This window comes from Phalaenopsis equestris, unplaced genomic scaffold, assembly GCF_001263595.1.
Source record: "Phalaenopsis equestris unplaced genomic scaffold, ASM126359v1 Scaffold000598, whole genome shotgun sequence".
Taxonomy (NCBI): domain Eukaryota; kingdom Viridiplantae; phylum Streptophyta; class Magnoliopsida; order Asparagales; family Orchidaceae; genus Phalaenopsis; species Phalaenopsis equestris.
In genome coordinates, this window is record NW_018165038.1 from 107,495 (window position 1) to 132,507 (window position 25,013).

General features: G+C 37.0%; 1 protein-coding gene across 2 annotated transcripts in view; it reads right to left on the reverse strand.

The window, feature by feature from the left end:
* LOC110029601 (E3 ubiquitin-protein ligase RFWD3-like) overlaps positions 1–25,013 on the reverse strand; it is a 73,598-nt gene that overhangs the window by 24,568 nt on the left and 24,017 nt on the right. For both annotated transcript variants that reach the window (XM_020731956.1, XM_020731957.1), the window contains exons 5-7: positions 23,269–23,304; positions 4,073–4,115; positions 3,674–3,741 (exon numbers count right to left, since the gene is read on the reverse strand). In XM_020731956.1, the coding sequence (XP_020587615.1) occupies positions 3,674–3,741; positions 4,073–4,115; positions 23,269–23,304 (147 nt within the window). The remainder of the gene's footprint in view (positions 1–3,673; positions 3,742–4,072; positions 4,116–23,268; positions 23,305–25,013) is intronic.

Below are 25,013 nucleotides of genomic sequence, written 5' to 3' on the forward strand. Positions count from 1 at the left end.
ACGGATCGGCTCCACCGAGGGTCCCACTGGACCATGGAGAGTCCACACACCTGGCAGGCAGTAATCTGCTCTGATACCACTTGTCACCTCCCAAAAGAGCTCTTTTGGGAGGTGACATTAGGCTTGATAACGGGGAAGGTAAGACAAGTAAAAATTATCTCTAAAATCATGATTGCGATTCAATCTTTATAATAAAAAAAAAATGAACTACCCATGTTTTCAACGATAAAGAATCAAAGCTTCTCAAGTTAAGTACCAAATAAGTAATCAAAGTTTCATCATAAGCTTGATAAAAAAACTTCAGTACTACCCCCTTCGTTTCCCAACACAGAGATGCATACAAGTCTTCCTAACTTCTCATATCAAACAACTTTGCTTCAGAATTTATGTGAGGAGATAACATAATTGAATAATTCTGCATCAAGATATGAACTGAATCCCAAAGAGATTTGCCACATTAAATCGAGAAGTTTGCAACATCCTTCTTGCCCTTTAAACCCATTTTAAATGGTCCTGGGCTTAATACAACCTTTAAAAAGTATCAGGTAGCAAACCAGGAATCCATTCATTATTTTGAAAATAAAAGCAAAATATGAAAGAAATCCTTTATTGTAGTATGAAGAACATCTCTCTTAAGTGAAAATACCTCACAGATCAACCAACCAAGGTAGAGAAAAGGAGAAGAGAGCCTTACCCTCAACTGCCTGCGAGAAAGAAGAAGGAGAGCTTCGAACTAGGGAGGATCAAACGGCAAAGCTCCAAGCACACAAAGCACAGACCAACCGAAGGGTGAGAATCACTCAAAATTTCGGCAGAACCTCCCCCACTCTCCAAAATTTCGGCCAGCCATTGAACCTTCCCCTAAATGGGGTTTTATAGCCACGAAGGAGAAGAAGAGCTCACCTAAACCTACCCATGGTGGCCCGATGCCGAGGGAGGAGGGAAAACGGCGATAAACGGCGGCTTGAGGAGGAAGATGCAGGAGATGGGGCGAGAGGCGTGCGGCTCGAGGAGGGAGTCTCGGTTGGCCCGGTCGCCAACGGGAGAGGGAGCTTCGAGCGAGGGTTCGGTCGCGAACAAGTGAGGGAGAGAAAGCTTCGGGCGATGGATTTAGGGATTTTGATTTTTTTTTTAGGAAGAAGAGGGGAAAATATTATATTATAATAATAATAATATAAATTATAATATGCTCAATTTTGTGTATTTTCTCCCAGACGCGTCTTCGTCGTGAAATGAACATCTCCCTTAGACAACATCGATGTTTCGGACACGCCGACACAGTCCGTTTCGTCATCCGGGGTTGTCCGGACAACCTTGTCGCCGATCCGGTCAAAAACAATTTAAATTCGATTTCCGTCAAAATTTTTATTCGAGCTCAATTGATCAGGATGGTGTGAATGGTTGTCATGAGATGTTTATAAAAGATTTGAAGTGATTTTGAGTTGATTTGATGGGTCAATTTGAAGATTTTGGTCACTTGGTCAATTTTGGGGTGTTGGATTAAACTTGAGTTTGGGTTAGGTCAAGGATGGGTTAGGTCCAAATTGATGGTTCAAAATGGTATTGGGGAATGTCATAAATAGTTCTCAATATAAATTGGGTGCTAATTTTGGGATTTGGGCATTCGATTTGATGACATTTGAAGAAATGACTAAATTGGGGCAAAACTGGGAGTTTCAGATTTAAGTTGAAATTGGGCTCAAAGTATGGGACAATTGGGTTGACATTTAGTTTGAATTTATCATATGAAAGATGAAAGAATCATATGAAAGATGAATTTGAGTTTAGAACTGAAATTGGGGTAAATTGGGATCAAATTGAATTCAATTGAAGTGTTTAAGTTGGTTTCAGGGACAAAAGACTGAGTTGGGTATTTTGGTGAATCGATGTGTCAACCATTCTGATTTGAGCCACGGACCAAAGGAGTCTCAATTTGGGTCCTTTATGTACTGGTGCTAGCTAAGCCCCAGCCTAGGGCTAGAGGGTCTAGGAGACTATCTACATAAGTCTCCCAAAGGATCAAGGGATCAAAGTCAACAAGTTGGATTTGGGGTTATGAGTAAATGGGAATGAAAATGAGGGAGCAGTGGGTGAACTAGCTCCAGACCAACATCCAGGGTCAATTCTAAAGCCAAGCAGTCCTATGGGGATTCACCTTGAGCTCCGCCATATTGACCCCACCTACTAAGTGTCAGAGGTTATGACCAATATGTGGAACTTCAAGTTAAGCAAAGAGAAGTTTAGAATTTCTAAAGGTGAAGGTTTCTTTTCTAGTTTTCTAGGAATAGTCAACAGAAAAGTCCTATGGCTAGACGTTAGGCTTCTAAAGAGGGAAAACTAAACCTCAACCAAAAGTGAGGTCAACACTTTTCTAATTTTCTATGAATAGTCAACAGAAAAGTCCTATGGCTAGACCTTAGGCTACTAAAGAGGGAAAATTAAACCTCAACCAAAAGTGAGGTCAACACACCTCAAAAGTATCTTGCAAAGAAATTATAGAACAGAGTTAAGAAAACAAAAACCCTAATCAACTTCATTCAAGGTAAGAAAGAGATTTATAAGACTCATATTTCCTGGAGAAACCCTAATGTTATCCAAGCAACAAAGAAATTGATATAGAAATTGGAGAAAAAGAAAACAAAAAGGCTCATCTTGTGAAATGATAGGGGAAATTTTCAGGCTTTTCGTAGGCATTGAAATCATTTAAACAATGGAGAAAAGAAATCATCAATCAATCATGCTAAACCACTAAAATTGGAAAAGGAAAGATAGAAACTAGAAAAGGTGTGATTATTTTAGGATTCAATCTCCCAAGTTAAAACCTACTATACCTTCATAACTAATTATCAAGTATGTTATTTCTGAAGTGTAAATGGTTAAATAAAAAAAAAACTATGACTTTTTCCATACAACAGGACATTACGTAACATTTTAACAGGATAAAACTAATACTTGTGAAGCATTTTCAAAGCAACATAACATAGCTAAGGTACTGGTGAATTTACCAACATTTTAACAGGAAATTTCATCAATGAGAACATGAGCAACAGCACAAGCGTGATATATCTCCTATTTTAATAAATATGAGGCAAATTACAGCGTAAAGTTAATTTTTTAATAAAGAATCCATATGGAACAGCATATTACAAATACCATAATAAATGAAGAATACAACTACCTAATAAAAGTAGGTCATGTGTCAATGGTTTGCTGGATTTTAACACAGCAAAACAATAATAGTTTTACGGGGCATTTACATACATAGCACCTATGTACTGACATATCTAACACCTAAACTTTACTTTTGACATTTATACCACCCAAATCTTTCATATCATCTAAAAAATGCCACCATTTTAACTTTTAAAAAGTGAAATACAACTTTTCATGCAGAGTTAGGTGACATGTACGTAAAAATCGAAGTTTAGGTGTTAGATATGCAAATATATAGGAATTAAGGGGGATGTATATAAATCTTCCTAGTTTTAAATACATGTATGGATCCTGATCTTAATTATGACAAAAGATCCCATCAAGATATGCAGAATAGAAAAAAGAAATAAGGACAATGATATACTTTCAAGCAGAAAATAATTAGAAAAATACATAAAAACAAACAAACAAACATGTCTACATTGTTTTAACTTGTAATCATAAGAAAATGGCAGCTGACCTGTAAAACACATCTGTTGTAACTGGTACAATTTGTATTCGGATTATTCTGCGACGTAAAACAGTTTTCTGCAACCACATCCATGCAAGCAAAAGAAATAACAAAATAAAACTGTAGAAAACCCCACAAAATAGTTTGAAATAAAAAGGGAGATTTACATACCTACCACCCAATTTCTATGTATTAACATATCAACCACCTAAACTTCAATTGTTACCTATAGACCACTTAACCTTATGCTGAAAACATCATAGGAATCAGGTGGTTTGTACGTAAAAATTGAAATTTGGGTGGTTGATATGTTAATAGATAAGAACCGTGTGGTATGTATGTAAATACTCCAAATAAAAAAATAAATTTAATTAAGCCGAATATGTATCTGATAATGAGAAACTTTACCCCACACAACTCCTGAGGATTCAACTTCTAAGCAGGCCATTTTCTACAGAACCAAAGGTAAATATCATCATGGATATTACATTTTAAGCTGCAAATTTCAATCTATAGACGAGGAAAAAAGAGAGTTCATAAACAAACCACCCCACTCATCGAATGTTTCTGCAAAATACAAGTATATAAGTACTGGCCTAGAGGCCAAAAACAATATATGAATACCAATGAAAGCTATGGACTCTCAAAATTCATTAAAAAGAAAAGGAGAATAAATTAAAATTAAAACCTTAACTGCCCCCACCGGACTCACTCACATCCCATAAATACCTAATCCTGCTAAGGGGGTGTTTGGCTGCATCTTGGATTTAAGTCAAGTAGAATTTACTAAATCCAATAAATTCAAATTTATTAAATCCAGTGATATTAAATCCAAATTTTTATTTGGTATTATTTCAGTTAAATCCATAAAAAGTATTTGGCTTTCGTTTTCGAATTTAATAGAAAAAGAGAGAAGCAAGAAATTATTTTCTTAAAGTCGCCTCAAGATCGGATTTAGTAAACCCGAGATTATCGTCACGGCAGAGAAATTTATGGATTTAGGCTGACGGTAAGATTTAGAAGCGCCGAATTTGTGTTTGGTGAATTTACGTTAAATCCATACGTTAATCCGCCAGTAAATAGCATATCAAACACCGCCTAAGACTCAACCATTCCCATTCATGCATGAAGCTGAAGAAGTTCTTCCTATTCGAACCGAGGCCAACAATGGAGGCCCAGCTCTGCATTGTAGGCTATTACTGCGGAGCCGAAACAGGAGCCAAAGCCGAAACAGGAGCCGAAGCTGAAACCATCTCCCATCCTCTTCGTGATCGAGAAATCCTTGCTGCTTTGGAGGATCATGCGAACCCTACTCTCCCTCCTAGTGTTCACAAATTAGCGCTTGTCTTCTCGCGATAAAGTTGCAACAAAAACAAAATGAGAAGGCAACAATGGGAGACCTTCAAAACTCCCATCTTTCTTTCTTTTGGCGCCATCTCCCTCGCGATACAATCATGATTATTGCTACAAGAAAAGCCAACGACCGGATTGCGGCATACAAAGACATCCACAATTCCCTTTCTTTCTCTCCCTCCACTGTCTACAATTCGAAAGTCCTCCCTGCTCTATTTCACGTGTGACACTACCTTGTTGAAGCCCTGTACCGCAAGCATAGCCTTCGCTCTTGCCTTCCCCGAATTGAAACCTTGCCTTCCCTGCACGGAAATCCTTCACCTCCAACCCGAAACCGCACTGTTCCTTCCTCTCTGTTCGCAGAGAACCCAATGCACTCACCCGACTTTGTTCCCTGTATTCACCCAAATCGAGACCAATAGTTGAGAGCCCAATTGTTGTTCCATACTATTTACAGAATTTAGCCATGGATATAACTTAAATCTCGCCAAACGTAAAAATATAAAAATTAAAATCCACCGTTCGATTAAATCAATAATTTTTGCATTTTGTGGATATTGCTCGCGTTCCATTAAATAAATGATGTAAACCCAGATTTGTTTAATCCATCTATTAGGCAGATTTACGAACATTGCTCGCCGTCGCTTGCCCTCACAAGATCTGCATTGAGTTTGATAAAACCGAATTTAACAACATTTGATAAATCTCATTCAATGTAAAATCAAGCTGCAGCAAAACACCCACTCAACCCTCTGTTTCTTCCTATTCAAGCCGCTTACCTTAACCCAAAAACAAAGTTCACCAACTTTATGATTTGCATGATACATTACACATTACATATTATATATTGTTAAAAAAATTGATTTTTTTTTTAAGAAAAATGAAGGTCACGCCCAACATTACTCATAAAAGAAGAAAAATGCTGAGACTCAAGAATAACAAAACAACAATTCAAAGCATAGCTTGAAACACACAAATACAAAGAGAAAAAAAATCAACAGAAGACTGAAAGAAAAAATCTAAACTCTAAAAATTGTATTCTATTTTTGTTTCACCAATTATGTCATTCCGACATCGCTATTGGCGTTGAACTAGCTTGAAAAGATGTATGCAGGGGATTTTTCTTTTAAAATATTCGTTCGAAAAAATTCAAATACTTGTCCAAAAAATTAAATTTCATTTAGAAAAATTTAAGTATTCATTCAAGAAAATTTTTATAAAAAATCGGGAAATTTTTTAAATGCCCGTTTCGAGGAAGTTTGAGTACCTGTTAAGAGAAATTTATATACTCATTCGAGGAAATTTTTCATAAAAAAAAGCAAAATTTAATTAGTTGCTCTAGGAAACTCGAGCATCTGACCAAGGAATTAACTAACAGTAAAAAAAAATCAAGTACAAGTTCACGAAAATGCAGGATTGAAAGTTGGCTTATTGCAAGTTAATTAAGGGCATGAATCTTTTCAGAACATGGGTTAAGAAATATTATCACCTGATTGTAATGTCTCACGACACTGACCAACGCGTCTTTGAAGATAATCAGGAAGGTTGGCACTCTCTCCAATGCCCCCTAAGAGAGGGAGATATCGAGAGACTGTCGAAATTTTGGGTGATTTAGACTTGCAAATGATTAAAAATTTTGGTCTATTTAAACATTATAAAATGACACATAAGTACTTAAACTTGCAAAATTATTTAAAATTGGCCTGAAGATTTGAAAAATAATTCAAATTTAAGCTCTTAGGCTTGAAAAATAACTCAAATTTTGGATTTAATAATTGAAAAATAATTCAAATTTAGGCTCCAAGACTTGAAAAATAATTCAAATGTGGACTTTTTAAACTTGCAAAATAAGTTAAATTTGAATCATTTGAACTTATTAAAATTGACTTAAATATGAAATATTTGAATTTCAAAAAGACTTTCATATAAAATATCATAAATTTGGGCTAAATAAAAACATAAATAACATTTTTAAAAATGCTAAAATAAAGACTCGGTAGACATTCTTGCCACTAGATTGTCAGTATAATTACAAGCAAACATATGGCAGTATTTTCAAGGCTTAAAATGAATATTTGCATACATCAAAGTATTCATTCAAATAAGACAATTTTATATAATTTCAAGTCTTAGATGTGTCTTCCAAGGAAATTATTGATTGAATTCATGTATTAAAATCCTATGAATTGCCTTAAGCAAACAAAATTATCTAAAATAGCCACATAAATAAATTTTTTGCTCGCATGTGTTCCGATTAAAGTGCTAGAAGTTTTAAAAAATAATATGTGAATGTTGTGGGGAATAGCTCAAAATTAATAATAATCCACCCGCATGTGTTCCACCAAAATTGAGTAAATGTTTAAACTTAAATCATCTGAGAATAATACGCGGGTTCAAATGAAATTTCCGCTTAAATAACTTTCATTTTGAAAAGCATACAAATTTCCTTCTCAAAAAGTTTACACTTATCTTAAAGTTATAAAATCTGCATTTTAAAATCAAATTCAAGACATTTAAATTATATAAGCTTTCAATTGGACGACAGTGTCTATAGAGCAAAGTTGTAAGTCCCACTCAATTAGTTTGATCACCCTCATCTTAAGGACTGTAATTAACAAGTCTATAAATTTGTTATACCAGTGTCAAAGGGTAATTTAGCCTTTTATAATTTATTATTGTGAAATATAAATAGAACTTATTGTGCTTAGGGTTAGGTTATGCATGAGATTGTGGTCACGAGTCTTAGGTTTAGGGTTTGAGACAGATAGTCTAAGTCTCAAATTATAGTTGTTGGGAGAGATCACCTACCATTCCAATTTTAGTGGTTATTTTTAGATATTTGAGTTTTGTTGTTTTGAGTTAGTAAAGAGAAATATTTTGTTTACCCCAAATTCCGTGGAAAATTTGGCTCGCGTTCGTATCAAATTGGTATCAAAGCAACGATCCTTTTTTAATGTTGAGGCATCCTCACCAACTTGGTTGATTCGCCTTTAGACCGAATATCACGATACAAATCACAAACTAAGCTAGCTAGGAAGCGGGGGGATTGTGATACATTCAAGATCGATGGGAACCCTAGCCATATTGACATGATTTCAGCTAGCTCGGAAGCAATGATGAGATTTGTCAAATTTTTGTGTGAATAGGTTGAATCCTGAATAGGTTCGATGCATTTTCCCTTTGCTTTCATTCAAATAAATAATAATCTTACAATCTATATTAGGTACAAAATATTTTGTATAATCTATTTTAGCTAACTTAATAATGCACATTCATAATCTAAATATTCAGCTAACAAGAAAATAAATCAGAACAAAGAAATTGGAAATAATTTAAATAAGGAAACTCCTAATTATAGAAAATTCCTAATTTAGCTGCTAATTTTCGTCCTTCCTGATTGACATCCACCCTCAAATTGATGTTGACCGATCAAGAAGCATCAATTTGCCAACAAGAAACTTTGTCGGGACCAACAATCCTCAAGTCGTGAGTGTCGAAGTCAAAGATGTCGAAGTCGAGAATGTTGAAGCCTCAGAGACAACACCTGAACCATAATATGATCTGAGCAAAGAAAAGAAAGAAATCATCTATCGTCGTCATCCAAAAATTCAAATTATAGCCACAAGAAGGATTCGCGTCCAGTTACACGATCCAAATGCTACTGATCATAGCCCACAAGTAGGATTTGCGTCCTGTTATATGATTCAAATGCTATTTATTCTTCCGACGACTGCGATAACAAATTGTTCTCTAAACTTCATGTCAAAAGTGCTGAAGCCGAGATCAGGCGTGCAGATAAAAAAAGGGAATGTCCCGTTGGCGTGCAGATGAAGGTGGCGAAGAAGTGGGAGTCGCTGCGGGTGGAGTTCGAACAAGAGGCTCTGTCGAAACCAAACGACTAGAAGAGAAAGACGAAGTAGAACGAACACGACATAGGTGAACAAATAATCAGACGCCGAACAGACGAGAATTCCAAATCATTGATCGAAATCAACCTAAGAGATCAAAAAAAATCTAAAGAGAACCAAAAAAACCAAAAGATCGTGCACTGCCTTGAATTCGGCCTGAAACCGAAGGAGAGGAATTTGAAGCCTAAGCTTACGATCCTTGAGTACTGAAAGATCTAAAAAGGATTTCGATGTTGAAATACACGGACTATCCTTAAGCATCGAAGCCGAAGATAAACTTGAAGTTGTTGAAGCAGAAGCGAACGAAGTGAACAAAGTGGATGAGATCGCATATTGCAAACGAGACAACAAACGGATAGGATCTCAGATCGCAGCTAGAACCAATCGCAGGAGACAGAACCAGGCAAAAGCAATTAATCGATTGAACGGTCAAAGTAGACGATCAAGCGAAGCAGCCGAGCAGGAGAGCAATTCAGGAAACCGAATAGCCCGATCGAGCGAGCCAAACGAGCAGATAAAGCAGTTCAGGTAAGTAAACGAGCAGTACAGACGAAGTCACCGAAGCAATCGAGCAGTACAGACGAAGTCACCGAAGCAGTCGAGCAGAGCAGACGAAGTCGCCGAAGCAGTCAAGCAGTTCAGGAGGCAAACGAGGTTTAGGCGAACCAGACGGACTGTCCAGGCAAAGCAGACGACGGTTTAGATCAAGCAGATGAGAAGACAAGCGATTCACGTCAGGTTCATCAAACGAGCAGACGGTCGGAGCAGTCGCAGTGGACGAAGATCCCTCCGAACTATTCCAAGGTGGAGCGTGCAGAGTCGTGTCTACTTCCGTTGCGAGGGGCTTTGTCAGATGAAAGAATCAGGACAAAGAAATAGTTCCTCCCTTCTCGCAAGAAGGACGGCGGGAGGGGAGTCTTGATGGTCCTCCAACCACTACCGATGGTCATAGAAAAAATTTGGCTTTGTTATCATGTCAATCAGTAGCATTTGGATCGTGTAATCGGACCCTTCTTGTGGCTAGGATCTGTAGCATTTGGATCGTGTAACTGGATCCTTCTTGTGGGCCAGGATCGGTAGCATTTGGATCGTGTAACTGAATGCGAATCTTTCTTGTGGCTACAATTCGAATTTCTGGATGGCAACGATAAAGAATTTCTTGCTTTTCTTTGCTCAAATCATATTATGGTTCAGGAGTTGTCTCTGAGACTTCGGCTTTCTCAGCTTCAACACAATCGGCTTCAACACTCATGACTCGAAGATTGTTGGACCAACAAGAAACTTCGTCGGGACCAACAATCTTCAAGTCGTGAGTGTCAGGGCCGAAGATGCCGAAACCGAGAATGTCGAAGCCTCAGAAACAACACTTGAACCAAAATATGATTTGAACAAAGAAAAGCAAGAAATCCTCTTTCATTGCCGTCCAGAAATTCAAATTATATCCACAAGAAGGATTCGCGTCCAGTTACACGATCCAAATGCAGCCGATCATAGCCCACAAGAATGATCTAATTACATGATCCAAATGCTACCGATCATAGCCCACAAGAATGATACAATTACACGATCCAAATGCTACCGATCATAGCCCACAAGTAGGATTCGCATCCTGTTATATGATCTAAATTTTATTGATTCTTCTGGCGACTACGAGGAAGATTTGTTCCCTGAACTTCACGCCAAAAGTGTTGAAGCCGAGATCAGGCGTGCAACTAAAAAAGAGGGAATGTCTCGTTGACATGCAAAAGAAAATAATGCATAAGCGGAAGTCGCTGCGGGTGGAGTTCGAACAAAGGAGAAGCTCTGTCGAGACCGACTGATCGAAGAGAAAGACGAAGTAGCAGGAAGACGACGTAGGCGAAGAAATAATCAAACGACGAGAGATTCCAGATGACGAGAATTCCAAATCATTGATTGAAATCAACCTAACAGATCCAAAAAACATCTAAAGAAAACCCAAAAGAACCAAAAGATAGTACACTGCCTTGAATTCGGCCTGAGACCGAAGGAAAGGAATCCGAAGCTGAAGCCTACGATCCTTAGGTGCCAAAAGATCTAGGAAGGATCTCGACGTTGAAATATGTCGACCATCCTTGAGTATCAAAGCCGAAGATAAAGCCAAAGTTGTTGAAGCAGAAGCAAACGAAGTGGACGAGAACGCAGATTGCAGACGAGACAACAAATAGACAGGATCGTAGATCGGAGCTAGAACCAGACACGAGAGAAGGAACCAGGCAAAACCGATTAATCGACCAAACAGTCAAGGCAGACAGTCAAGCGAAGCAGCCGGAACAGGCGAAGCAATCCAGGAGACCGAAAAATCGGATCGAGTGAGCCAAATGAGCAGGCTAAGCAATTCAGGTGAGTAGACGAGCAGGCGAGCAGTTCAAACGATGTTGTCGAAGCAGTCGAGCAGAGCAGACGAAGTCTCCAAAGCAGTCGAGCAGTCCAGACGAGGCAGACGAGGGTTTAGACGAACCGAAAGAGCTATCCAGACGACGCAGAGGACGATTTATATAAAGCAGACTAGCAGTCGACGAGTAAACGAGCGATTCATGTCGGGTTCACCAGACGAACAAACGGATGAAGCAATCACAGGGGACGAAGATCCCTTTGAATTATTCCAAGGCGGAGCGTGCAGAGTCGTGTCTGCTTCAATTGCGAGGGGTTTTGTCAGATGGGCGAATCAAGGCAAAAAAATAATTCATCTCTTCCTGCAAGAAGGCCGGTGGGAAGGTAGTCTTAACGGTTCTCCAACGACTATCGGTGGTTAGGACAAAACTGATATCAAGTCAAAGTTTTACGCGATTAGGTTGAATCATGAATAGGCTCGATGTCTTTTTCCCTTTGCTTTCATTCCATTAAATAATAATCTTACAATCTATTTTAGGTACAAAATATTTTGTATGATCTATTTTAGCTAACTTAATAATGAATAATCATAACAGGGAAATAAATCAGAATAAAGAAATTGGAAATAATTTAATCAGAATAAAGAAATTGAAATAATTTAAATAAGGAATCTCCTAATTATAGAAAACTTCTAATTTAGCTGTCTAATTTCTGTCCTTCCTAATTGACAAGATCGTGGTATATCAACATGACCACACCTCACGAGACAGTTGTGACTCGAGCTAGATGGGAAGCAACAACAGGTTCGCAGCACACAGGGGCAACACATTGGTGATTTAATCTCTCGAAACAGTTGTCATTCTAGTTAGCTAGAAAGCCAGTAACAGGATTGCGACATACGGCACCTCCCATCACTGAACCTCGCAATGCAATCAAGATTTGAGATAGCTAGAAAGCCAGCAACTGGAATGCGGCTTCAAGTAGTTTCAAAATTTTCAAGGGAGTAATGGCGGCCAAAAAAGTAGATGATTTAGAGAAGAAATTAAAGAAAAAGGTGAGCTTAATCAGATCAAACTGGCGGAGCTTCTCCTGCAAAGAGGCGGTTTTTGTCCATTAAGCACAGATTTACAACCTTAGAAGAAATGATAAAGAAGACATGGAGTTTTACACAAAATTGTCGCCTCATACAGAGGGATCGAGAGAAGGAATTTAAAGAGGACTCAAGCAACAACACTTGGAGGGAATAACACAACATCCAGACAAGTGCAACGAGCGACAGAAGGCAAATTGGACGATGGGTGATTCGGGTGAGAGAATATCGATTTAGGCTGCGTTTGGGGGCGCTGTAGTGCTACACAGTAGTTTTTTTTTATTGACAAAACTATTTTTTGTTTGCTTTTTAAAAAAACTTTAGTCGAAAGTTGTGTTTTGCTACCTGATTTGAATAAATACAGTGGCTAATAGAAAGCTACAATGTGACTTTTTCAAAAAAAATTATAATCGTCACCGCAACTTTTTGATCAACTTCTTCTGCAACAGCTTCACAGTTGCAGCTGCCCCAAATAGACCCTTAAAGGGTTCTACCTGGAACAAGAAACCACAGTGGGTGGGACACCAACAGAGGGCTGCATCCAATTGCGCTAGTGTCTTTTGTTGTAGCAGCCTTCCAGGCAGAATGCGATTCGGGACCCTATGGAGGATGGCAAGGTAATTATGGGGTGTGCCAGATTTATGGAAGAAAGGAAATGAATGTGGGTCGAAGAAGAGAACCCAAAACTCGCTTCATGGGAGGAATGAAGTTCGATTGAGGAAATTGGGAAGAGACTCATGCATAAGACAGTTGAAGATATCAATCTTTGAAGGAGATGAGATGATGCTTGTGGTTGGGTTTATCGCGTGGAAAAGAGTCTTTGTTTTTAATAGGATAAAGGGAGAAGAAAAATTGATGGTGGCAGCCATGTGTTTGGAAGTGAAGACTTTAGCTTGGTATCGGTAGAGGGAACAAGGTCAGCCAATCAAAACATGGGAAGAATTCAATAACCGATTGTTGAAGTGTTTCAGAACCACTTGAGGATGGGATTTACACGAGCGATTTTTTGCATTGGTCCAGGAAGGGTTCATCATGGAGCTTAAAGAGAAATTTGAAATGATATCCATTTATTTGAGAGGGATATCAGAAGAAATGTTGGAAAACAACTTCATAAAAGGGTTGAAGCCATAGATTTAAACATCACTTCGCCTGATGATATGAAACTATGGAATTAGCTCGGTTGGACTGGCACAACACATGTGGAGCGTCATGCCGAACTTCTACAATTACGATGATATGAGGCTCCATAGGACAAAGAGTCACGACCTGGGGCAACACAAGTGTCTTCAGAGATAGAGATTCAAAATAAGCGAGCCAATGCGTTATGCTTTCGATATGATGAGAAATTCGCCACGGGACGTTGCAATGACCAAATATTGCAGGTTCTCACAGTGTGTAACGAGAAAGTAGAGGATAAAAAAAAAAAAAACTATGGTGGAATAGGAGTAACAACCTCACTTGGATGTGGCAGAAATCGCATTAAACTCAGTGGTGGGGTTAATACTAAGGCTCAGTTTGGCCTCGCTTTTTTTTCGCGTCACGGCCCAAGGCCGCAATTTTTTATTTTCGTTTGAAGGGGCGGTGGCGGGCTGGCGTTGAGAAATTCGGCCGAACGCAGGTTCTACCCCGCGGCCCGCGTTCTCAACCGAATATTATCGGCATTGCCCCCGCATATCCCTCTCAACCGAGATATTTCTGCCCTAATGCACGACCGTTCTCGCGAAGCCGACGCCGAGCTCCGTCGCCCTACTGCACCACCGATTTCGTGAAAATCTTCCCCCATTCTCAGCGTCGCTCTCTCCTCAGTGGTGGTTCTCCGGCTTCTCCGAGGTAAATACTTTGCTTTCCCCTTTTTCAATGTTTCAAGCAATTCCTATTCGCTTTTCACAAAGGTTCGTCGAGTAATATAGGGCATAGGTTCATCATAGCCCTATGCTTTGTGCTCTGTCAACCTGATCTGCATGACGCGGTCCTAACTCTTCACTAGTTTTTGTTGTGCGACACTTATTGCCTCAATCACTTTCTTTGAGCCTGTATGGCAGAAGGGAACCGGCATTGGCTTCTTGAAATGATCAAGTTCTTCCCTCCCGTTTAAGGTTCATCTTTGTTTGATCAAATCCATTAATAACTATCATGTTTCTTTAAATAAGCCGAATGCCTTCTTTTTTATCCTCTTTATAAGTAAGATATATATGTAGCATGTGTTTGGATGCATTTCATCGAATATTGGGTGGTTCAGTCAGGTTATTTAAGTGCTTTTGGATTAGATGTTGATTCATCATGCTTAGATTTGTAATTCTTTTATTTGAAAAAAAAAAGAAAAAAAGAAAAAGAATAATAGGGGTCATTTTAAAGCTAAGGGAGAGCAACATTGTTTTTCAGGGCGGGAGATTAGTAAAAGGGCATGATTTTTATTGAATTGATCTGGGTGTACCACTGCTGTCGGCAATAACGATTATTTTTAGAAATGTTTGTTTTTTTCCTCTTAGCTATGTTGCTATTCAGCAAATGCGTTTACTTTTTGTCATTGAAGTAGTATAGATTAAGAATCCTTTGCAGTATGGAATTAATTTAAAAATAATCATTCCTGTAAGGATCAATGGCATAATTATTGATAGATATAACATCATATTGTTAGGTATTGGGATGTGTTAAATTAAGGTAGTCAAATTTGTGATCATATGTAGTAATCCGTACAAAATGTCGCATTCAGCAAATGGTTTTAAGTCAACTATGAAAAAACATATCCTACATTTTGAAGTGGTCTTTAGCTTTGTTGAATTTCATATGTTATGTAGTTAAGCAAGTTTGACTACATTTGAGCACCATCATCATGATATGTAGTTATTTACTGTAATTTATCTTCACTTTAATATCACATTGATGTAAATCATCTTCCATGAATCCGAAAGAATGAATTTAAGTGCTTCCTTTGGAGATCCACCTCTCTGATGTAGCGAACCTGTCTTGGATGTTCTATTGGACGAAATTAAGATGAATTTGAGATTGTGATTGTCCAATTCCGTCGTCACTTCTCTATATATTCGAGCAACCTATTGTTCACTTAAAGCGTAAAACTTCTTGCAGTTTAGGAGAAGTTGAGGTCTGTTATGTTTTTTTTTTTTTTTTATCATACAGTTGTTATATGTTCTTCATATTGATGCCAATGGATGAAGATTGAGACCTGAATTCATTTCTCTGTTTGAACACATGAGCAATGCTTCACCCTCCAAAGGAACTAATGAGTTTAAGGGTTGTTTTAGTGCAACGCTTTCAATAAAACTCTTTTGTTAGAGTGTCTGTTTATGACAGTTTTCACACTTTCGCTTGATTTCAATTTTCTTTGTTATTTGCAAGAGTTTAATGAATGAAATTAAGTTTTTTACCAAAAAATTATTGTATAGTGGTCAATTTGTTTAGCAAGTGCATGAATTTCATGTACATTGCCGGTGATCTTGTCCTTCTTCATGGATCTTCAAGGTTCTCTGCTTCTTCAATGAATGGTCTTGGTGCAGCTGGAAAAATCGTTGCCTCTAAGCATAACTGTTGCATCTGTGTTATTAGTTGAGAACACGTTGTCTGAATGTACTGAGGCAAGTATGAGTTTTTTCAATGGTTACAAGAAGTTGGTTTCCTTGTCATTTTTTTTGCTTCTGCTTAAGAATTATCTATGGTGAGATTGAACGTTTGACAATGATGTGTTAAAATATGTTCATTATACAAAAGTTAATGTCTTGTTTTGAATAAAGAAAGAAAATGCAATAACTGGAGCAGTGTTTAAAGTTCCACTACAGTTCTACAGTTAGTTTGATTATATTGAATGAAATGATTTGATGTACTGTTTCATTTTATACTAAAAATATTTGGTTGTTATTTTCTCTACTATTGCAATCAGAAAAACATGAGCTCAAAGATTTACGGGGCATCCCGACAACTGCTTTGTCACTATGGCCTCCAAACTTTCCTGTTGACATCACGTTGGCCACACAGTTATAGGAGAAAGTTCTATAACTGCCCACGGAGCATTGCAGAACAGTGTCACTTCTTCTGTTGGGCAGACAATTCGGCGGATTCCCCTGATGACAATAATCGGTAATGAAGAACAACACTCAAGGAAAGTCTAGCACGAGAGCTACACTATCTGAATGTTAAAAATAATATAATCATCTCATTAGTTGTCATTGTAATTATTTTAGACTTCTTTTTTGCTCTCTTGAATGTCACTGTGACGTGAAATGTCTATCTGTAATTCTGTAATTGTTTTGGACTACTTTTTTGCTCATTAATCTTGGAGTTCTTTATATTGAATTTGTTGTTGAGTTTTTGTGCTAGTCTGACATCATGTTTTGCTGAATAAAATTGTGTTTGTCAGATTCATCTAAAGGAACTTAAATAAAATTAAAATGGGTGAACACATGCATATCACTTAATTCGTGTATTTAAATAATATTTAAATTAATTAGTTCATTAATAAGTACTTAAATAAAATGTAAATTCCTTAATGGAGAATATATAAATAATTTGAGAACATGAATGAAAAAATATATTTAATACATTTATGCTACCCAATTCAATACATTCCTTTCATGAGTCATGTATTTCATATATTTACCTATCAAATACTTAAATTTTTAACATATATTAATCAATTCATATATACACATATCTAACGCTTAAATGTATTCCATAACAATAATTAATTTCATATATTTACATACCTAACACTTAAATTAACTTTACTATAGTTATGCTACCAACTCTTTTTTATGGCCTCCAAAATATTATGCAAATTTTTCTAAAAATTAAAGTTTATGTGTTACGTATGTAAATACATAAGAATGTGTTGCATATGTGTAATTATTTCAAAAAAAAAAATTTAGCACTTTTGGGACTCACTGTTAAGTGAGTGGTGTATCCGAACTTTTTTTATTATATTTAGAAATGAATTTTTGCTTCTGAAGTTTTACAGTCTTATTTGAAATAGTTTTACAAAATGGGGCAACATGGTCATTTTTCCAGAAACAGCAGCTTCACAACTGTTTTTACGCAGCTGCACCAAACAGGCAGTCAGCTTCTCCGCAACAGTTTTTTGGGGCAGCGCAACTGCAGCTGCGCCAAACAGAGCCTAAACCATACTATGAAACTTCGAGAATCGATCGAAAAGCAAGGAATAGTTTTGTTAATAGACAGTGAGGTCATCCACAACTTCATCTTTACTCTAGTAATGAAGCAATTGGGGCTTGAGTTGATGAACACAAAAAGATTAGAAGTCATGATGGGGATGGGACATGTGGAGAAGAGCAGGGGAGCTTGTAAATGATTGATTTTAACACTGTCAGGCATTCAAGTGATGGAAGATTTTCTTCTCTTGAATTTAGAGAGCACTGACATGATATTGGGTATGAAATGATTGCAATCCTTAGGAGAGACGGGGATGAATGGGAAACTCTTGAACATAGAATTTTCAAAGGGAGATAAAATAGTGGTGTTTTGCAATGACCATAGTTTGCGCAAGAAACCCTAGTTTGAGCAAGACCTTGGTGTCAGTGTATCCATCAAAGGTGACAACTATATGGGAGTGGCCATTACGTAAGACATTGAATAGTTTGAGAAGATTTATGGGAATTATATGATACTACCGGAATTTGTGGTCATTGACGGAGAAATTGAAGAAGGATAATTTTCAGTGCGGAAAGCGAAGACCCAAACTTTTGAGAAGTTAAAACAGGCCATGAAGAGTGTACCAATGTCGGCATTATCTAATGTCAACCAACCTTTCATTGTAGAGATGAATGCTTCGGGCGATGGGTTAGGTGTAGTCCTCATGCAATGTCAATGAACCATCATTTATTTTAATCAAGTGTACAAGTTGGCATTTTGAACTCAAGAGGGTCGCTATGAATTTGTGATTAAATAAAAAGGATTGTCAAATGATGACGACATGTGAAAGCAATATGACTTGGCCAAATAGCAGTTTTTTTCCACCTTGAGAATAAATTGTCTTTTTGGGAGAGGAATAATGTTAGATCGATGCCTAAGGCAATTTAGTCTTTTATTCGCTACTATCGCGGGTATAAATCAACTTTAATATGCTTAGGATTAGGTTATGCATGAGATTTTGGCATCGAGTCTTATAAGTTTAGGGTTTGGAGAGATTGCCTTCTCTTGAATAGTAGGTAATGGGAGAGATCCCTTGCCTCTCGGGTTGTAGGCTCTTATATGTATGTATTTGAGTTATGTTGCTTTGTGTTAGTGAATAAAAATATTTTATCTGGCCTAATTTCTATGAATAAATTACCTCTGACTTGTATTATTATTTCAATAATGTTCAAATCACAAATGTTGGAATTTACATGTCCAAATCACTTAGTATGATTCTCTTCTTCATAAGAACTGGAGTTGACAAAACTGATAATTTATAGATATTCAACTATCAAATTTCAAATAAATTTCAAGCATAAGTAATTCAAGTGTCTAGTTCCTCAATTATGGTCATATTGATTTAAAATACCATCTGGAAGAGCTAGTTTTTAAATCTAATTTTTAGAATAACAAACTGAAACATCTAAGTTAAAATCAATCACTTATAAGTTAAAAAAAAAACTCCATCCACCCTTTATAATAATTTGTTGAGGGTAATAAATTTCTAGCTGACTTTTGTTTACAAAAAGTGAATATCATATCGAGTGTATCATTATCACATAAAATAATCTCAAGCCAATAAGGGTGTGACTCGAGTCCTCTGTCTGAATGATTTGGCCCAACAACTTCACAAAAGTAGCGATTAAGACCAGAGCCCTATGATGTGTGGTTTGTCATCAAAAGACATCATTATGTTATGGTCACGACTGCAGCTCATGATTTCTAACGAATTTAAATTATTTGAGTTGTGAATAATAACGGTATATTTAATTAGCATAAAGCCATTTTATTATCTAATATCGACTTAAATTTGTCCCTTAGACAAGCATGCGCCTCAGATTTACAAGAATCTCATGGACGACGAAGCTCATAGTTACTAACAAGAATCTTTCAATAAAGTAGGATCAACGACCTCCTTTCACTAAGTAAATCAGGGACCACAATAACGTGGGACGACATAACCATGATATATTTCATCCACGTTTTCCCCACCAACCGCTTTAATCTCAAGATAATAAATTGATCGACCTAAAACCCTAAGTTTGTTGTTACTATATGTTGAATATGTAGTGTTTAATGATTAACCTCAATCAAAAGTGTTCTCCCATTACCACCGTTACTATGAGGGGTAACTAATCATAGAGGCTTGCATCTATAGAAAACCTCAAATCCTAGATCAAAAAGCCATCATAAAATGAGGGTGAAATCTCTAATTACTGTCTTTCTAAAGTCTAATCTGTCTAATAAAAATTTCACCTGGAATATCAAATACAAAATTATCAACGATGAGGGTTCAGGGCATCGAATTTTCGAAGCCCCAAAAGTATCCTCAACAAATAAAAATCAATAATTTATCAGCAAAATTTTAATTGCATGATTATTTTCAGATGAAATGTTGATGTACATCTGAACGAGCACACCATCGAATGCACTGCAAGTGATGAGTACTATTAATTTTACAATTGTAATTATTTTTATTTTGTTTATTCAGTGTTGAGCATGTCGATAATGACAACTCCTATAACAGTGTGTTGTATTCTATCGTATTTTGAATATTCTATTAGATTTAGTTCATAGCTACAAGATTTAGATTCAATTATTGAATTCCAATTCAACATACTAGATTTCATAATCAAACCAACAACTACTATGAACTGAATTTAAAGGGTACTTTCTGCTTCTCTTGACTAAATTATTTATGTTGCACCTGCACCTAAAAATTAAACTTTAAACAGGGAACTGTATTTTTTATGAAATGACTTGATGTTGTTGGAATTCTTGATGTATTGAAACCTATTGTGTTTGAATAGATTTTCACAAATTCTGAGAAAATTCTTATTTTGGGTTGTAGACTATAAATAAGATAATTGAGACGTAAAAAATATCTAGCATTGAGTATAATAAGCATTCTAATTTTCTTTAATTCTTACATGTGTGTTTGTCGGATGTGTATCCTTCAAGTGCTTTGCAGTTGTTAAAAACTACTTTTGAGAGCAATTCTTCTTGTATGAGTGTGAGTCCTAGTTCTATGTTTAGGTAATTTGTATCCTTATTCTTATTTAATTTGTTTATTTTTAGGTTTATGTGCATTACTAGAATTTTGTAAAGCATGAAACGTATAGGATTTTCTTTATCAATTGTGTTGATTGTTGCTCAAATTTTGAGCTGATTCAATATTTTTCTTAAAAATTTTCAGATTTTTACAGCAATTAAATTATTGTTTGAAATAGATAAACGGGATTATAATAGATCATATTATACTCTGTTATGTTGCCCTACATTTTACTATACTCTAATAAGATATCTTACAATGTATCATATATCAATATATGTTGAAGCTCTTATTATAGCATAAGTCAAATCAATCAAGAAAACCAACACCATATCTTTGAATTTATTTGAAGTGATGGGAGAAATTCAGGAGGCATATTTTAACTAAATTTCCCTTAACGTTATATTATGTTTTATATAGATCCAAAGTTGCAGTTTGCAATGAACACAAGCCCACATAGTTAATGTAAGAGAATATTATATATGATTTTATATTATATCATATGTCATATCAATTAAGAAAAACCGGCACCTTATCTTTGACTTTATTTAATGTAATGGAGAAACTCAGCAATAGTTTTTGCTAATGTAGACAGTTTATTTAAATACATTTCCCCTAGTGTTATATCAGAGTTTATTCAAAATTTAAGATTGTAGTTTCCTATAGACATAAGTTCCTATAGTTTATTAACTCTTGATATGAATAAAACAAGTGCAACTTTCCTGCACTTTAATCTATGTTTATGGTATATTTTATGACCATATGACATTTGGGAAAAGTATTTTTGTTATGTTGTGCAGATTATATGATTTAAGCCACTTGGGGGAGAAAACGAGGCAAATTGATAGCAAAAGGAGTAAAATCAAACGGGCACACCCATGCCCATGGTGCAGCGCACCCCCGTCAGGATACCAAAAGAGAGTGCACTCGCACTCAGTTCAAGCGCACCTGTGCCAGGACCGATCTAGGACAGTTGCAAGACATAGCATGCAGCATACCCGTGCCACAATCAGGGCCCGTCCGTGCCACGAAGCCAGCATCCCCACGCCTTGCAAGCAATAAAAGGCCCAACGCCCCAACGCCATGTACATTACGCACCTGCGCTTGCTTCTCTCTTAGCTAGTGCACCCATGTCGGACACAATCCAGATACAGCGCACCGGTGCTAGGCACAGGTGCGGACACGCCCAATACGCAGATTATAAATTTGGGAGGATCTCTTGCCTTTGGGAAGAGCTTGGGCTATAAATACATTCCTTAAACTGATGGGGACATCTTTGGACAACTGGAGGCTAAGGTTTCTAGTGAGAAGAGTTTCTTTGAGTGCCTTATAGGTTTCTCTCTTCCTCCTTGAAGGAAGAAGCCCTTATGGTGATTTCTTGGTATGTTTTTTATGTTTTTGAGAGGGATTTATAAAAGAGGGATTGCAGCTGTTGTGCAAGAGGTTATTCCTAAAGCATATTCATTGTAAGGCGAGGATCGATGTTGTGATGGAAAGCAAAACTTTTTGTATGTTTTTATTTCCATCTATGTATTGGTTTTCAATGATTTCAATGACTCGTTTTGCTTTTTCGCCGCATGTCTTGTAGCTAAATTTCTTTCATGCTTCTTTGACGTTAGGATAATAGTTTCCATGGTTTTTCCAGCATGTGATGTCCTTGTAACGTTTACTGCGCTTTTCGAGTATGCAAGTTGTTGGATTAATATTTTGAACTTTGTTTACTTCTGATCTCGTTCGTTAGAAAGTTTAAACTATTTGTGATCTAGGACTTCTACCCAGAAACAAATAAGTTAACTCACAAAGATCTAGTAAAATAAGCATATTAACATTAGGGCTTTCCAATCTAGATAGGGGATTTGAAAAAAATCCTGGGAAACATTGTATGGTTAAGCGCAACTTAACTGTAAATATGAATTTCAACTTTTTTTTAAAAGAACTGTTATCCCTGACTAACAATTATCATGTAGGGGAATCACTAGAAAAACCACAAAACACGCAACACTTGTATCACAAAAACACAAGAGTTTTATTCACTGAAGAACACCTAAACTTAGTACTTCCGGTGTTTCCTAATCTTGCTTTGTTTTCTTTTCTGATTTGCTTAGGATAGTAAGATTTGAAACTCGCAATTGTGATCAAATCAAACTAGGTCCTCTAAATTAGTAAACTAGATATTCATCAGTCGAGATTGAACTTAAACCTTTCCTTGTGGGACCAACACGCGGACTTGTAAAATCACATATTACTTGACACGTATACTTGCGTGCTTCATCACTTGCCTCATGGCAACTATTTGGCCATCAGCTCTCTGACTTGCAAGAAAACACTCTTGATTGCAGAGGTTATGTAGGTGGATTGTGAGTTTTTAGATCTTCTTATTTTGAATCTAAATTTAGGCTACGTTAATAACCTTAGACCCTTAATCATCCAACATTACATCTCACACAACAATTTCACTCATTATGATGGATTCTATCTCATACTAATATCATTTCAACAAGAAGTTAATTGAGTCAAAACTTTTAACAACATAAACAATGTTAAATCTTAAATATAGTTTAACTACCACCTCAAAAGATATCTATGTTAGAAAGAAAGAAAGGTATTTCACCATGCTATTTAAAAAATAAACAAAAAAAAAAAGAATGATGAAGGAACATAAAAAAAATAAATAATAAAAACACAACAAAAGAAGCTATATGCATACCTTACTTTTCTTTATTTCTTCCATCAAGCGATCTCTCTGCAAAAATAAGAACGCATGCGAAACCATGATATTACTTAAAATACCTCAAAAAAAGTTATTACACCATTCCAATATATGTGATTCAAAAAGGCCAGGATCCATCAATGGATAGTCTCCACATGGTTTTTCCATGGTACCAAAGCCATTAGCTTTAATGCCACTAAAAAGTTTTTGGTTAACATCATGGAAAACTATATGTAGATGAATAGCCGTTAAACTATAAAAAAGACACAATGCAGTACTAGTCATGGAGTTTTGGACTATAAACATAATATATAAAATTTTAGCAAAGAGAACTGCCTATTGGTGCCAAGGACCCAAAACCTAGATACAATGTGCCAATGGTTGGCGTTAAACAAGTAGTTAAACAAGTGTGATTATCCATCCAGGTATCATTTAGTAAAGACATTGCAATGAAAATTTGGGCTTTTAAATATCATGCTAGGAAAACAAAAATAGTAATATCATGGATACTCATATCTTAGCACGTATATCGTGTCCATGTTATTCTCAACAATCCAAATATTTGCTTAGTAATTCTTCACACTTCTACTTTGAAACCTCCAAGAAAAATTTGAGATGACTCTGCCCGGTAATATGTTGCTGCTCATTCCAAAGTAGGTAGAATTTCGGCAAACTTCTCAATATTTATCCCGATATGTTGACCTCAATTTTCGTGAGGTCTAGTCTTTCGCTTAGGGTTTAGGATCTAGCCTTAGGAATCTTCCTTTGACTATCTTAGAACCATAGAAGTGGGACCCGCCTCGTTTTAGTTCGACCCGCTTCCGTCCCCTTCTGGAGTTTAGCGTGTGTGATATCAACTTTTAGCACTTAGAAGGACGAAACCAACACGAGGAAACCCAAAAGGGATTCCCTATCGGACCTTCCTGAGCCTTAGGGTGGCCTTTTGCATAATTCGCACTCTCGCGCACAAACTTCGCAATTCGGAGAGTCGACGCGTTTGATCGCCACGATTCGCATCGCTTGCACTGTTATTTGTCGAGGGATTCGGAGAGTCGATATGTCTGATCGCCGCAATTCGCATTGCCTGCATTGTTACTTATCCAATGCTCAATTAAACCTTTTGGGACGATCGATCGCGGGTCGAAATTTTGTGAAATTTAAATTTTGACGCGTTTTGACCCGATTGTCGACGACGTCGTCCGAGCGACCCCGGATGACGAAACGGACTGTGCCAACGCGTCTGGAACGTCAATTTTGCCCGGGAAGGACACCCATTTTGTCGCGTCGCCGCGCGCGAATAAATTGTGTTTTAATTAATATATATCTATATATATATGTTTATATATATATATATTTATATACATATTAATTAATCATTTTTCCCGTTTTCCCTTTCCTCTTTAAGCCCTAACTCCTCTAACGCACGCACCCGAGCTCTGTCTCCTTTCCCTCTTCCGTTCGCGTGCCTAGCCCTTTCCCTTTCTCGTTCTCAAGCCGACCGAACTCATCTTCCTCCGCGCGAGGGAGGGTTGACCCCGCTCGTCCTTGCCTGACATGCTGCTGCCCGCGGCCTTCCTTCCCGAAGCGATGCCAGTCTTTATGAGCTGTGGCTTTTCTTTTCTTGGTAGTTTGACTCTGGGAAGCTTGTTCCCTGGTACACTTGAATGACATTTCTCCTCCTCTTTCCGATGTTTCCCTCGCTGCCACTAGGTTGGCCGCTCGGTCTGAGGTGCTTCCGTGGC